Below are 13,163 nucleotides of genomic sequence, written 5' to 3' on the forward strand. Positions count from 1 at the left end.
AGAGTTCAACAGGAAAGCAAGCCAGGCTCTCTTTGCCTCACCTCTCTCGCTTTCCTCACTTCTGCAGGTCTGCATTTCTCGGTCCACTGGATTTCTAGGTTCATTCAAAATGATAGCTGTACCATCTGTTCTGTGAAGTCCCTCCCTAATTAACCGGGGAGGGGGCCGAGGCAGGAGGGTGCAATGCTGTCCACAAGAGGGAAGACATGTCCCCCACAGCAGCAGCAGTGCTCTAGACAGTTCGCAGAGTCCTGGGGTGGCTGACCGCTGCCCCAGGTGCAGATAAGCCAGCCTGCCTTTCTCAGTAAAGGGCGGAGCCCTGGCGCCCACCCTTAATCGGCCTTGGACAGAGACACGGGGCTGGGGCTGCGGCACCTCCCTGCATGGGTGCAGGGCCCAGCCGATAGAAGAATGGTCGGAGGCAGAGCCAGCCTTGTCGGCATGGGAGGAGCTGCAGCCCTGGGCTGGGCTCAGGAGCAGGGCTTCAGCTATATGCGCACCCTGAGACTTGGTCCTCCACTGCAGAGAAAATGGAAATGGAAAATGATGCAGCGAAAGAAACCCCAGGAGGTGCAGCTGCTACAGCATCACAGCAGCGTGCTGGCGGTGCTGGGATCCTGTTCCCAGCCATGGCTGTTCTGACCTTGCAGAAGCAGTGACCGGGCCCTAATTTTCCAGTGTAGAAGCCAAATCAGTCATACCCCCTGTCTCAGGGTGGGAGGGGGGAGGTCACCTTTGACCAAGTCTTTCATGAAGGAAGCTAGAGGGAAGGAGGAAAAAGAGCATCCTTGCCATTCACTGAGGACCTACTACGTGCCTGGGGTGGTGCTGGGCATTTTTACTTTATTTGCACAATAGCTGGGGTGGGGGGCAGGGAAAGGTTATTTTCATTTCACTGATGAGGATGTGAATGGTCAGAAAAGTTATTTCTCTTTATCAAAAGTACATGAGCCTGCTAACTTTGAGTATTTTAAAGCTGCCCAGAAAAATGGATGGTGATCGTGACATTGCCATTCAGGGAGAACCGAGCCTGACTTGATTGCAGAAGAGGATTAAAACTGGAGGGACAGGAGCCCCATGGGTTCTCCAGTTCCCTGCAGGGGGAGAGGCGTGGTCACTGCCCCAGGTGTGAAGTGCCAGGAGGGCCATCTCTGGAATCCCAGCTCTGCCCTGAGTCTCAGCTTTGACGTCCCCAGAGAGAGAGGAACCAGCTTGGGTCACGGCTGGCTCCTGCCAGAAGCTGCCTCTTCCTGTTCCCCTGAAGTCTCCTGGGGAGGCGGTCATCCGAGGACCCCAAGCACCTGAGATCCTTTGCTTCAGGCTTCTGAGCAAAAGGAAGCGTGCTCCCAGTTTGTGGAAGGAGCTAGTGTTCACGGGGGAGTTCGCGGCAGGGCGCCTGGGAGCTGCATCCCTTTCGCTTCCCCGCACCATCTCCGCCTGGCATAGCTGATGTGGCCCGGAGCACAGAACTCCACAACTCCTTCAGCACCTCATTAGGCTCGTCTGCGAGGAACTGCAGAGACAGTTGGTAAAATATTTAGCACGACTGGGAAAAAACTGCACACGCCATGAACCTGGAAGATGGAACAAGTGGTCCTTACCAAGCAGCCCTCATCTTTTTCTTAGCCCATCAGTTCCTTTCTGGTCCTTTGCATTGGTTGTTTGCTTTGATTTCAGTGACTCTCCTGGCAGATCTCCCAGGCACACTAAATACCTATAATAAAAATGAATACGTAAATGCACGACCATGTGTAAAACAGATAGCTAGTGGGAACTTGCTGTGTAGCACAGGGAGCTCAGCTCAAGGCTTTATGGTGACCTAGATGCGTGGAATGGAGGTGGGGTGGGGGGAGGTCCAAGAGGGAGGGGAGATATATATATATGTATGTATATATATCATATAGCTGATGCACATCATTGTAGAGTGGAAACTAGCACAACATTGTAAAGCAATCATACTCCAATTTTTTTTTTTTAAAGACACATTGAGAAGAGCAGCCTTCAGGTGTGAAAATATACAGGAAACAGGCAAGCAGCAGTATGATTCCTTGTTGTCTAAGGGTGTGGGAGTAATAGAAGGTTGAAGGGACAGTCCATTAAGAGGGAAAAATAAGGGCTTATGTTTCTGAATCTCTAGAGCCCAAAGAAACCCTTAAAAGTCATCAAGTTTATCCTGCGTTTCTCTATGCTATATCAAATGATGGGTTATGTTTCTCTGCTACTCCAAAGACCACCCCCCCCAGCAAAGATTTAGCTCTTTCTGAATAATGAATTCTATTATGTCACATCCCTTACCACTGGAAAAATTTTTTTCTGTCTGATCTAAACCTTCTTCGCATCAGTTTAACCCCATGATTGACCGTTTCCTTATGATCCATGGAAATATTCATACATCCGTCAGCAAGCATTTATTTGGCACCACCACCCAGCTCTGTGTGAAGTGAGGGAGAGGGACTGGGTATACAGGGCACGTGGACCAAGCTGTCTCTACCTCTAGGCAGCTTACAGCTGAGTCATAGTGGCCATGGCAGCTGGGGAAAGGGTGCCATATAATTCGTCCCACTCTGGGATCTGGGTTCTAGTGCTGGAGGGGTTTACATACATCTCAAGAGCCATCTTCTCGAGCCTTCCGTCTTTTATTAGTTTTTGGCCGTGTAGCATGTGGGATCTTAGTTCCATGACTGGAGATGGAACTGGTGCCCCCAGCATTGGAGGCACAGGGTCTTAGCCACTGGACCACCAGGTCCCGCGCCTTCTCTTCTTTAGTGTCAGTCATCCCAGGTCCTTTAACCTCGACTTTATTGTGTAACGAGCCTGGAGTTGTTTCCTCCTCCTCTTGGGCTTTGTCTGACACTGCATATCTAAGTTGCAAAACCTCAACCCTTCCGAGGTCACAACCAACGTCAAGAATTCTTGGCAGTCCTGAGTCCTCAAGTCTTCTGATAATATCTCAGGCCCTTTCCCATTCTCAGCAGAACCGTGGGTTGTAGTCAGCTTCTGGTTCCACTATCTTTTTTCTTTGTGATTGCATTGAATATATAACCCATAGCATTTATGCTGTGAAGAACCCTGGGCTTCAGAGTTGGATTCCCTGGGTATCAGAATTGGATTGGGAGTTTTTTGCTATTTAACTTCAAATACTTCACTTGTAAGATCTCAGTCTTTGTGCTCTGGGGGAAAATTGGGAGATTGGGATTAACACAAATACATTATTGATACTATGTATGCAATAGATAACCAATGAGAACCTACTGTATAGCACAGGGAACTCTACTAAATGCTCTGTGATGAGCTGAATGGGAAGGAAATTCAAAAGGGAGGAAATATATGTATATGTATGGCTGATTCATATTGCTGTACAGCAGAAATTAACACATCGTAAAGCAGCTCAACTTCAATAAAAATTAATTTTAAAAAATAGATGTGCTGTCTAGAAAAACAACTCAGAAATAAGACAACGGACAACCCAATTAAAAAAATGGGCAAAACATTTGAACAGATACATCACCAAAGAAGATATGTGGATGGCAAGAAAGCCCCTGAAAAGACGTTTAGCATCATTAGTTATTAGGGAAATCCAAATCAAAACCACAATGAAATACTGCTACCCATCTATTAGAATGTCTAAATTGGGACTGACCATACCAAGTTGGGGCTTCCATGTCCTGATTGTAAATAGTGCTGCAGTGAACATCAGGGTGGGCTTCCCTAGTGGTTCAGATGGTAAAGAATCCACCTGCCCATGCAGGAAACTTGGGTTTGATACCTGGGTGAGGAAGAACCCCTGGAGAAGGGAACAGCAACCCACTTCAGTATTCTTGCCTGGGAAAATCCCACAGACAGCGGAGCCTGGCAGGCTACAGTCCATGGGGTCGAATATCGGACATGACTGAGTGACTAACTAACTAATACCAAGTATTAGCAAGGGTATGGACCAATGAGAGGGGCTACAAACAGGCAGGAGGAAACTGTTGGAGGTGATTTTGGAGGTTCCTTGTCTTGACTGTAGTGATGGTTTTATAAGGTTATGTATGTATAAAAACTTACCAAGTACATTTAAAATATGCAGTTTATAGTGTGTCAATTATACTTCAATACAGCTGTTCAGAATGGTCTATTTTTCAGTTCATTATGTGAGTCAGTTGTATTCGTGTTTTTGAAACTATTATTAAGTACTGTTCATCTTCCATTTGAGTAGGGCATTTCTCTCTCTCTAAATATTAATGTTGGAACAGTGCTTTGGAATCCCTTGAGATATTGCACTGGGCTATGATTGGGGCTGTTCCAGTAACCATCATTTATTAATTGAAGCTCTCTGTGTAGAGCCTTTTAGCAAATCTGAGAGGCAGCTTTAAGGGGCACCAGAGCAAAAGACCTGTAAGATATTGCGTGTTTTTAAAATGTGTGCATTTTTGTGCCTCAAGGAGGGGCTATGGTGAACCCCCCTCATCCAGGCAGCTGTCTTTGGTACAGGGATGTGATGTTTTCCACCTTTCAGAGGTTGCCTGTCCTCTGATGGTGATGAGGGTCTTGGGCCTGGAGAATTCTGATGCCCCGACTTCAAATACCAGTGTTGTCACCCACACAGGAGTTCATTGCATTATACACTGCAAGCCACTCTTTTTTGACATCATCCTGTCCCTCTCTCTTGATCCTTATTTATCCCTTTCATTGGGGACCTTCCCCTAATTGTTGAATAGCTTTGAAGAGGACCTTACTTGTTATTTTTTTTAATTGAAATATAGTTGATTCACAATATTAGCTTTTAGTTTCAGGTGTACAACATAGTGATTCAGAATGTTTCTAGATTGTACTCCATTTAAAGTTATTACAAAATATTGGCTATCGTTCCTGTGCTGTACATTACTCCCTTATATCTTGTTTATATAACACCTAGTAGGTTGTGCCTCTTAATTTTCCTCCCTATTCCCTATCTTCCCCCTCACCGACCTCTCTTCCTACTAGTTTCTGTATCTGTGAAACTATTTCTCTTTTTTAATATTCATTTGTTTCATTGTGAGATTCCACATCTAAGTGAAAATGCATAGCTATTTGTCTTTCTCTGTCTGACTTAATTTCACTGAAGTATAACATCTTTCAGGTCCATCCATGCTGTTGCCAGTGGCAGACTTTCATTCTTTTAATGGCTGAGTAATACTCCATTACGAGCTTCCTTAGTTGCTCAGTCATAAAGCATCCACTTGCCAGTGCAGGAGATGTGGGTTCGATCCCTGGATCGGGAAGATCCCCTGGAGAGGGAAATGATAACCCATTCCAGTATTCTTGCCTGGGAAATCCCATAGACAGAAGAGCCTGCCAGGCTACAGTCCATGGGGTCATAATAAGTCAGACATGGCTTAGTGAGCACATAACCACAACTACAATACTCCATTGTATATACCACATCTTCTTCATCCATTCCTCTGTTGATGGACACATAGGTTGCTTCCATGTCTTGAAAGAAAGTGAAGTCGCCCAGTCGTGTCTGACTCTTTGTGACCGTATCGACTGTAGCCCGTCAGGCTCTTCCATCCTTGGGATTTTCCAGGCAAGAATACTGGAGTGGGTTGGCTGTCTTCGCTGTTGTAAATAGTGCTGCTATGAATGCATTTTTTCGAATTAGCAGTTCTATTTTCTTGGGCTAAATACCCAGGAGTGGGATTGCTGGATCATATGGTAGTTCTATTTTTAGTTTTTTGAGGAACCTCCAGACTGTTTTCCACAGTGGCTGCACCAATTTACAAGAACACCTTACCTTGGAAAACAGTCAGTTTTTTCTAACCTCAGAGCGTCTCGCCTGGTGTACCCTCCTGGCACTGTGGCACTTGGATTGGGGATCTTGCCAGTGCTGCTAATGGAAGGGCTTTGGGTCGGCTGGACCCTCTGTTTCCTAGTAGTAACCTCAGACCTGACCTTAACCACTCTGGGCTCAGCTTGTCCACCCATACAACTCCAGTAGCATCTTCTGGCTTAAGAGGTGGCTGCCAGGGTTAAATGAGGTGATGGCAAAATGTCCTTCACCTCACAGTTACTTAACGGGTTGAGGCCTCCCAAACACAAGGCCCTACTGTGCCCCTGCTTCGGGGCGGGAGAGGTGGGGAAAGAGCCTGTGTTATCTGGACTGCTCTTTGCAGAGAGCGTGAAGCTGGGCTCACGATACAAAACACGCATGTTGGAGCAAGCGGTGTCACCAGCTGCCGTGACAGCTCCTGGGGTGCCACTGCGGGCATCGCTCAGCGTAATCCCTGGTGTCACCCCCACCTCCCCGACGTGCCTTTGACATCGCCCCCTCGCCCTCGCCCCCGCCCCGAAATGACCTCGGGAGAAGGGGAGGATGGTCCGGGAGCAGAATCTGGACGCTTCCTCCGGCCCTGGGTGACAATGCCCTAAAACCCAGGTCAGCCCGGAAGGATGAAGGAAGACGTAGTAACCGAGTCTGGCCTCCGGGCTTCCCCCCGCCGCCGCGTGCTCTCGGCAGGAGCTGGAATCTCAGGACACACACGGGGCAAGAGCTGGAAACGCGCAAGGCGGGGATGGGCATAAATAGACTCTGCTGAGCTCACCCTGGCCGGCCCCACCGGCCCCGCGGCCCATTCACCCGGGCGGCCGGGGAGGCAGGAGGCAGGGCGGCAGCGCCATGCAGCTGGGAGCGCCTCACCTCCATTGGACGTGGGTGCCGCCCCCCCAGCAGCCGCAGGACGCTGCCCCCCGCCGGCCGCCCGCCCCGGCCGCTCGGCCCGCGCGCCCGCCGCAGCCTTCCCGCGCCCGCGCCGCGGGGCTCGGCCGCAGGCGCCTCGTCTCCGGAGCCCGCTTCGCGTGAACTTGCCCAGCAGACGCGAGGATGGAGGACACAGTGAAGAGACCCCTCTAGGGGCTGGAGGGCGGGCCGGGGCCGGGGGCCCGGGGGCCAGAGCCCCGCCGGGCCCCGCCGAGCGGCCAGCGCCGGTATTTTTAGCCCGATGCCGGGGAACTTGCTGGCGCTCCGCGCGCCGCCGAGCAGATAACGGGGGAGGGGAGCCGCGCGCGGGCTCGGGTTTCCGCGCGGGCGCCGGACGATGGCAGCGCGACAGGGCAGGTCGGGTCCGGACGCCGCGGTGAGTGCCTGGCCGCCGCGCCCGCGCGGGGTCCCCGCCGCCGCCGCCGCCGAGCCCCCAGCCGCGGGCTCGCCGGTCGCCAACTTTCGGGGCGCGGGAGCGGGCGCGGGCGGGGCCGCGCGCCGGCCGCCCTTCTGCTGCCTCACGCCCGCGGGCGCCGAGGCTTCCAGCCGGAGCCGGAGGAAAATTCCTCTGACTCGGAGGCCGCCGCCGCGGAGGGGCTGGTGCGGGACGCATGCCCGGCGGGCGGGCGGGCGGGCAAAGCGGGGCGCACGGGCGGGCGCGCGGAGGTGCCCGGAGGAGAGTCCCGCGTGGCCGGCTCTGCGGTTGGGCGAGGGGGGCAGAGGGGCGCCCGGCCACCCCTCTCGGGAACCCCCTCGGACCCGCCAGGATGCCCCAGGCTTGGCCTTGGCCGGAGAAGGGCCGCCTCGCGAGCACGCGGGGCGCCTGACCCTTACACCTCAGAAACGCGAGCGCCGGGATGTCCAGAAGCCTCGGGAAATGAATGGGGGGAGAGGGAGCCGGAGCCGCCTGTCCTTTGTCATCCTCATCCCCCGCCCCCCGAAGAGCTGTGCGCTGTCCCCATTTTAGCAGTGGGAACGTTGAGGTTGGGAACTTGTTTGAGGCACAGCATCAAGTGGCAGAGCGGGGCTCCCCACCAGCTCTGCCCACTGTCAGGCGGCTTTTCTCCCGTCCGGCATCTCCCAGCCTCCGAGCCCGCTGCCGGAGGAGCGCAGTAAGGGGACGGCAGATTTCCCCCCAGGCCTCGCACCGGGGTGGATAGCTTCGAAAAGGACCCTGGGGTCTCCGGCTTGCGCGCCTCATTTCGTCAGTGACACATTTAACAGTCCAACTTTCCAGAGAGAAAAATGAAAGGAACCTAATGAAAACGCACCCTGGGGCCGCAAGGGTTCACGGCTATTTCTCTGTAGCTGGTGGGCTTGAGGCAGGGGCCAGGCAGGTGTGCGCCCGCGGGCGCTGCGCCTTCCTTCTTGGAGGCCCCCCCTGGACCGCCAGGAGCACCCGGGCGCTGAGTCCGACGGGCGCTCAGAATTGGAGGGCTAGCCCCACGCGCAGGCCCGGCCGCCTGCTCAACATGGCCTCCTGGTAGAGCTGCAGCCCCCTAGGACAGGGTCCAGAGCCTGGACCGGGAGATCCGACCCTGACTCTGGCCAAGAAACTGCCTTTTGCCCAGACAGGCCCCTTTGGGAAGGAGATTCCGTCTTACCGCTGTTTACAGAAACTGATAAGAGCTCAGTTTCCAGTCATCGTTTTAGATGAGAATTTTGCACTGAAAGACCCTGAAAAAGTCATGATTCGTCCTGGGAAAACTCAGGCCATCTCAAGCTCCAGACAAGGCCTGTGGAGGCCAGGGGTTCTCCACGCTGCCTGGTCTAAACCTCAGTTTCCCTCTGGTGTTGGGCTCTGGTCTTGGGGAGCCTCCCCCACCCCCAGATGTAATCTCCCTCCACCAACTCCCCCCCACCCCCACCCCCGGACACCAGGCTTCTGATATTTGGCAGCTGACTTCTGGCTCTCCCTCCCTGAGACACTGGAGCCCCCTGGGCTACTATCTATTGCTATATTCGTATGGCCCTGCTCAGGAAGTGCAAGTTTAATAATAGTCTGGGTGTCTCAGGTAACCAAGGGATCACCTCCCTTTTCTGAAGAGCAGTGCTGATGGGAACTTGACTCCCAGGAGGAATCCTGGTCCCTTTCTTCCCCTCTACTTCCTTCCTCCAGCACAGAGGGCTGAAGTGAGCACAGTCTCTGAGTGCAGGCAGAAGGCTCCCTGCCCCCCACCCCAGCCAGAGCTGAGCTGGAGAGGAATCTCTGGGCAGGAGAGCGTGGGCAGCGAAGAAGCACCGCTTAGATTCACGTCCTGACCCGGCCAGGATTCGCTGTGTGACCTTGGACCAAGTGCTTAACCTCTCTGTGACTCATTTAGCTCCTCAGTGAGGAGGAAACAAGGAAATGTACCTGCCTCCAGAGATTACTGGGGGGAGCCAATGAATCTGTTGATGGAGAGGGCTTAACACAGAGGAAGGGCTTTATAAAAGTAGCTTCTTTTGTTATGGAAGGCAGTTCAGGGGCATCACATGAGTTGACCTGTAGGGATGGGGACTGGGGACACCGTGAGATGTGTGTGCTCCCTCGTCCCCTCAATCCTGGTGGTTTTCTCATGGGAAAAATTAGATTTCAGTAAAGCTCAAGATGAGGACGGAGCAGAGATGCGAGCAGGCAGCCTTGGTGGGGTGTTCAGAGGGGTGAGAGCTCTCGGGGGTGACGCAGAGGTTAGGGCCATCGTGGATTGACTTTTCTGGGTGCAGTGAATAGCCTTCTAGGGCCCCTCTGATCTCTCCACCCGGAGGCCGCCCTACAGGGACGAGCACTCAGGCAGGGCCAGGGACTCTGCTCCAGTCTGTCCAACCACTGAGATAGTCTGGTGCATATTTGTTACTGTTGTTTTTCTGGTTGGTGTTTGCGCTCGTCAACAGTCTAAAATGGAGCCTATTGGATTTTTTTGACTTTCCGCTCTATTGGATTATAGATTGTTCCTAAATGCACCAGGAAACGTCTCCCAGGACGGGTCATTGAGTTGGAGGTAACTGAATTAGCGGCTTGGCAGAATGAGCTGGCAAGAGGTGGTCTTATACTCCAAAGAGGGTCATTTGCTCTGCAGCTGAGATAGGCCCCGGCACCCAGGAGATGCCCACTGTGTGCTTGTTGAATGGGTCACTTTCTAACTCTGTCACTTTGCACTTCAAATCTTGAGGGCAGGAACCTACATGCAGAATTTCTACTCTCTCCGTCTTTGCCCTAGCGGGATCCTGGACTTGCAACAGGACCTCAGGAAATACTCGTAGGATTAACCGAGGGGGTGCCCAGTGGAATGACACCATTATTACCTACAATCCACCTGTAAGATACCCCCAGGATCCTGCTTGGGTCCTGACTACCCTATGCCCAGAGAAGACCAGAGACGAAACGAAAAAGCCTTAGCAATTGAACCTCACCTCTAATTATCTAGGCGACCTTAGCCAGTCACTTCCTTTTTGCCATCAGTTTTATCATCAGAGAAGGGAAGGACTGGGACTAGATGATTCCTTTCTAGAGGCCTGTCTTGGCCTCAATGCAGTGGCCAGGGTCAGAGCAGAGACCCGCCGGGTCCCTTTCTCTGACGTGGGTTCACTGCTTAATTGGAAAAGGCATGGGCCCCTCCCAGCTCCTACATCTGTCAGGGCTTTCTGGTCACCCTCAGGTTTGAAATTGTGGAGAATGCACTTTGGGATCAAAGGCAGTAGGAAGGTGTCGGCTTGGTTCACGGAGCCGTGGCCTGAATACCCGAGTATTAACTAATGCAGAACCTGGGCAAACTGTCACCTCCCCCAGCCTCTAAAATGGACATCATCATTACACCAATCTCAACAATCCAGTCTGTGATCAGGATTAAAAGATAGAATGTTAGTAATATATTGAGTTGGCCAAAATGTTCATTCGGATTTTTCCTTAACAGCTTGCAGAAAAACTCAAACTTTTGGGCCAGCCCAATACTTTCCCAGTGATTGGTATAAGTATTATAATTTCATGGTTCAATTCTATACACAACAGAAAGTATTCAGCCTTCCTCAGCCTAGTCTAGATCGGGCTTCCCCTGCCCTCTATTTATCTGCTTGTCTGTCTGTTGTAAATACTCTCCTTTGCTGCCTAGGCTCATTGTTTTGAATAGTGACACTGTCATTAGCTGGTGTTGCATCTGTTTTTATCTACCATGCTTAGTTTTCATCTCTAATGCTCTGGTTATGCTGCAGAAGATAGTTTGGGCAGGTGGGAGATGTGTTTTTAATACTCTCGTTTTGAGGGAATAATACACTGTATTTTTCTAAACAGCTGAGTCCACATAGGACTTCTGAACCAGCAGGCACAGACATTTTTGGAGGGACTAAACCTTGAGCCTGATTTCTCTGGGAATCCAGCTCATAGGGAACCCACGGATTGGTCCTCGTTTCTGAAATACTTCCTCCTTTACAGATGCCTTGCCAAGAAGCCTGGGGACACTAGATGCCCTGTGTTTTAGGTCAAGGGAAGTCTTGGCCTAGCAGACGATTTGTGCTTTGAGGGATTCAAAAGAGATAGAAGATTTGGTCCCTGACCCAAGAAGCCAACAATTTGCCCATGGGAGACAAGACTTGCATGAAAGAGGAAAGTGTATTGAAAATGCATTTTAAGAAATTGAGCTCTTGTTCCTAGATGTAAAGATGGTAAAGATTGAGTTTCCAAGGTTAGCATCACGGAGGACACAGGGCCCAAGTGGACCGTGAAGAAAGGCAAGACTGGGCTTAACAAACGAGAGGACGTCAGAGCGAGGGCGTCTCGGGAGGCAGGGCACGGGAATGCCAGGGCGAGGGGAACCGGCCCTGCTGTTGTGCTGGGGGCATGAGATGCGTGTGTGTCGTGAACCAGCAAACTCGGGGCTTGGCTTTGAGCTTAGGTACCGGGACCCTCGCGGGCCTGGAGTCGGGGAGGACTGGCAGGACATCAGGATTTTAGGAAGATCAGTGGGGTCAAGTGGAGAAGTTTCAGCCAGGAGCCTTGGAGCAGGACTGGAGGGCTGAGATGGCTGGGGTCAGCCCTCGGGGGTGAAAGTCTGTAAGGCCAGAGACTCTTTTTCTGCCTTGGATTAGCTGTTTTATTGGCAAAGGTGTGCAACCCCGCTCTGATTTAATTGTCGTACATTGTGATTGTTGGCTGTAGATTTTGAATCTTCCATGGTTAGGGACCATCATCTGCTCTAACAAACTGTTGCAAATTTGGTGGCTTAAAACAGGAGAAGCTTCTCTCACAGTCTGGAGGCCAGAGGTCTGAACTCAAGGTGTGGGCAGGACTGAGCTCCCTCTGCAGGTGCCAGAGGAGATTCTATGCTTCTAGCTCCTGCTGGTTGCCAGCTTCCTTGGCTTGTGGCAGCATCACTGCGGTGTGTATGTGTGTGTGCGTGCGTGTTCTTCTGTCTTATAAGGACATTTATCATTGGATTTAGGGCTGGCTTCCCAGATGGGGCTGGTGGTAAAGAACTTGCTTGCCAGTGCAGGAGACTCAAGAGACGCAGGTTCAATCCTTGGGTCAGGAAGATTCCCCTGGAGGAGGAAATGGCAATTCACTCCAGTATTCTTGCCTGGGAAATCCCATGGACAGAGGAGCCTGTAAAGAGTAGGATGTGAGGTGGCAAAGAGCAGGACACGAATGAAGTGACTTAGCACAGAGCTCATCGAGGGGGCTCATCTCAAGACCCATAACATCATTACGTCCGCAAAGACACTTTCCAAAGAGGATGCATGCTGCGATTCCAGGGGTTGGGGTACAGACATATCTTGGGCACCACCCTTCAGCCCACGACAGCACGTTCTCGGGTGAAGGGAGCATGAAACAGGGAGACAGAGCACCCTGGGGTGGATCTTCTGGAGGAACGGCACAGCCCCCCACCAAACCTAAACACTCCCCTTCACTCACGGCCTGTCCTGTGACAGCCCTCACCTGTTACACTCACCCCGAGTGCACACCACGTGCAAGCACTGTGCTCAGCGCTCACGCTGACGTAATCATTATAATCACAGATAATCTGTAATATTTCTACTCAGTTTCACAGCCAGGGTATGGGACAAGCCTTGCCCTCCCCTTACAGATGAGAACACAGGAGTGGAGGTACCCACAGACCATAGGACCCCCTAGACCTTGGGTCACTCCCTTTCCCACTCTCCCTTTCTGGCTGACATTCATCTATAACACAAGCCGGCATCCCGGCCAGGGCCTGCTTGTGTCTGTAGGGGGCTGAGCCTCAGCCTACGGACCCTAAGTGCTTGACTCTCATTCAGGAAGACTGGCGAGGGGCACCTGCCAGGTCAAGGGGCAGGGCCAGACTGTTGCTGAGCCTCTTCCCCGCTGTGTGACCCTGCACAAGTCACTTGGGCTCTCTGGGCCTCAGTTCCCGCATCTGTGAAATGGGGATGGCAGGAGTACTTACCTCCTGGGGATTTCTTTAATGGCTAAATGCATCCCTCTCTCTCTCCGTGT

General features: G+C 52.1%; 1 protein-coding gene and 1 long non-coding RNA gene across 13 annotated transcripts in view; one reads left to right on the plus strand and one right to left on the minus strand.

The window, feature by feature from the left end:
- ANK1 (ankyrin 1) overlaps positions 1-13,163 on the plus strand; it is a 232,830-nt gene that overhangs the window by 116,453 nt on the left and 103,214 nt on the right. For 10 of the 12 annotated variants that reach the window (XR_014061892.1, XR_014061893.1, XM_081519217.1 and 7 more), the window contains exon 1: positions 6,571-7,094. The exons of the other annotated variants lie outside the window; for them this stretch is intronic. Coding sequence is in view for 8 of the 10 variants with exons in the window: in XM_081519217.1 (XP_081375343.1) it covers positions 7,056-7,094 (39 nt within the window). In the remaining 2 variants the exon portion in view is untranslated. Of the gene's footprint in view, positions 1-6,570; positions 7,095-13,163 lie in introns of those variants that run through there. 12 annotated transcript variants of the gene reach the window in all.
- On the minus strand, positions 826-4,316 carry LOC145516995 (uncharacterized). Its single transcript, XR_014061909.1, has 2 exons — positions 1,602-4,316; positions 826-1,513 (listed from the first exon to the last, which is right to left on the minus strand). It is a non-coding gene; the product is annotated as an uncharacterized LOC145516995 (long non-coding RNA).

This window comes from Giraffa tippelskirchi, chromosome 8 (assembly GCF_054371585.1).
Source record: "Giraffa tippelskirchi isolate mGirTip1 chromosome 8, T2T-mGirTip1v1.2.pri, whole genome shotgun sequence".
Lineage (NCBI taxonomy): Eukaryota > Metazoa > Chordata > Mammalia > Artiodactyla > Giraffidae > Giraffa > Giraffa tippelskirchi.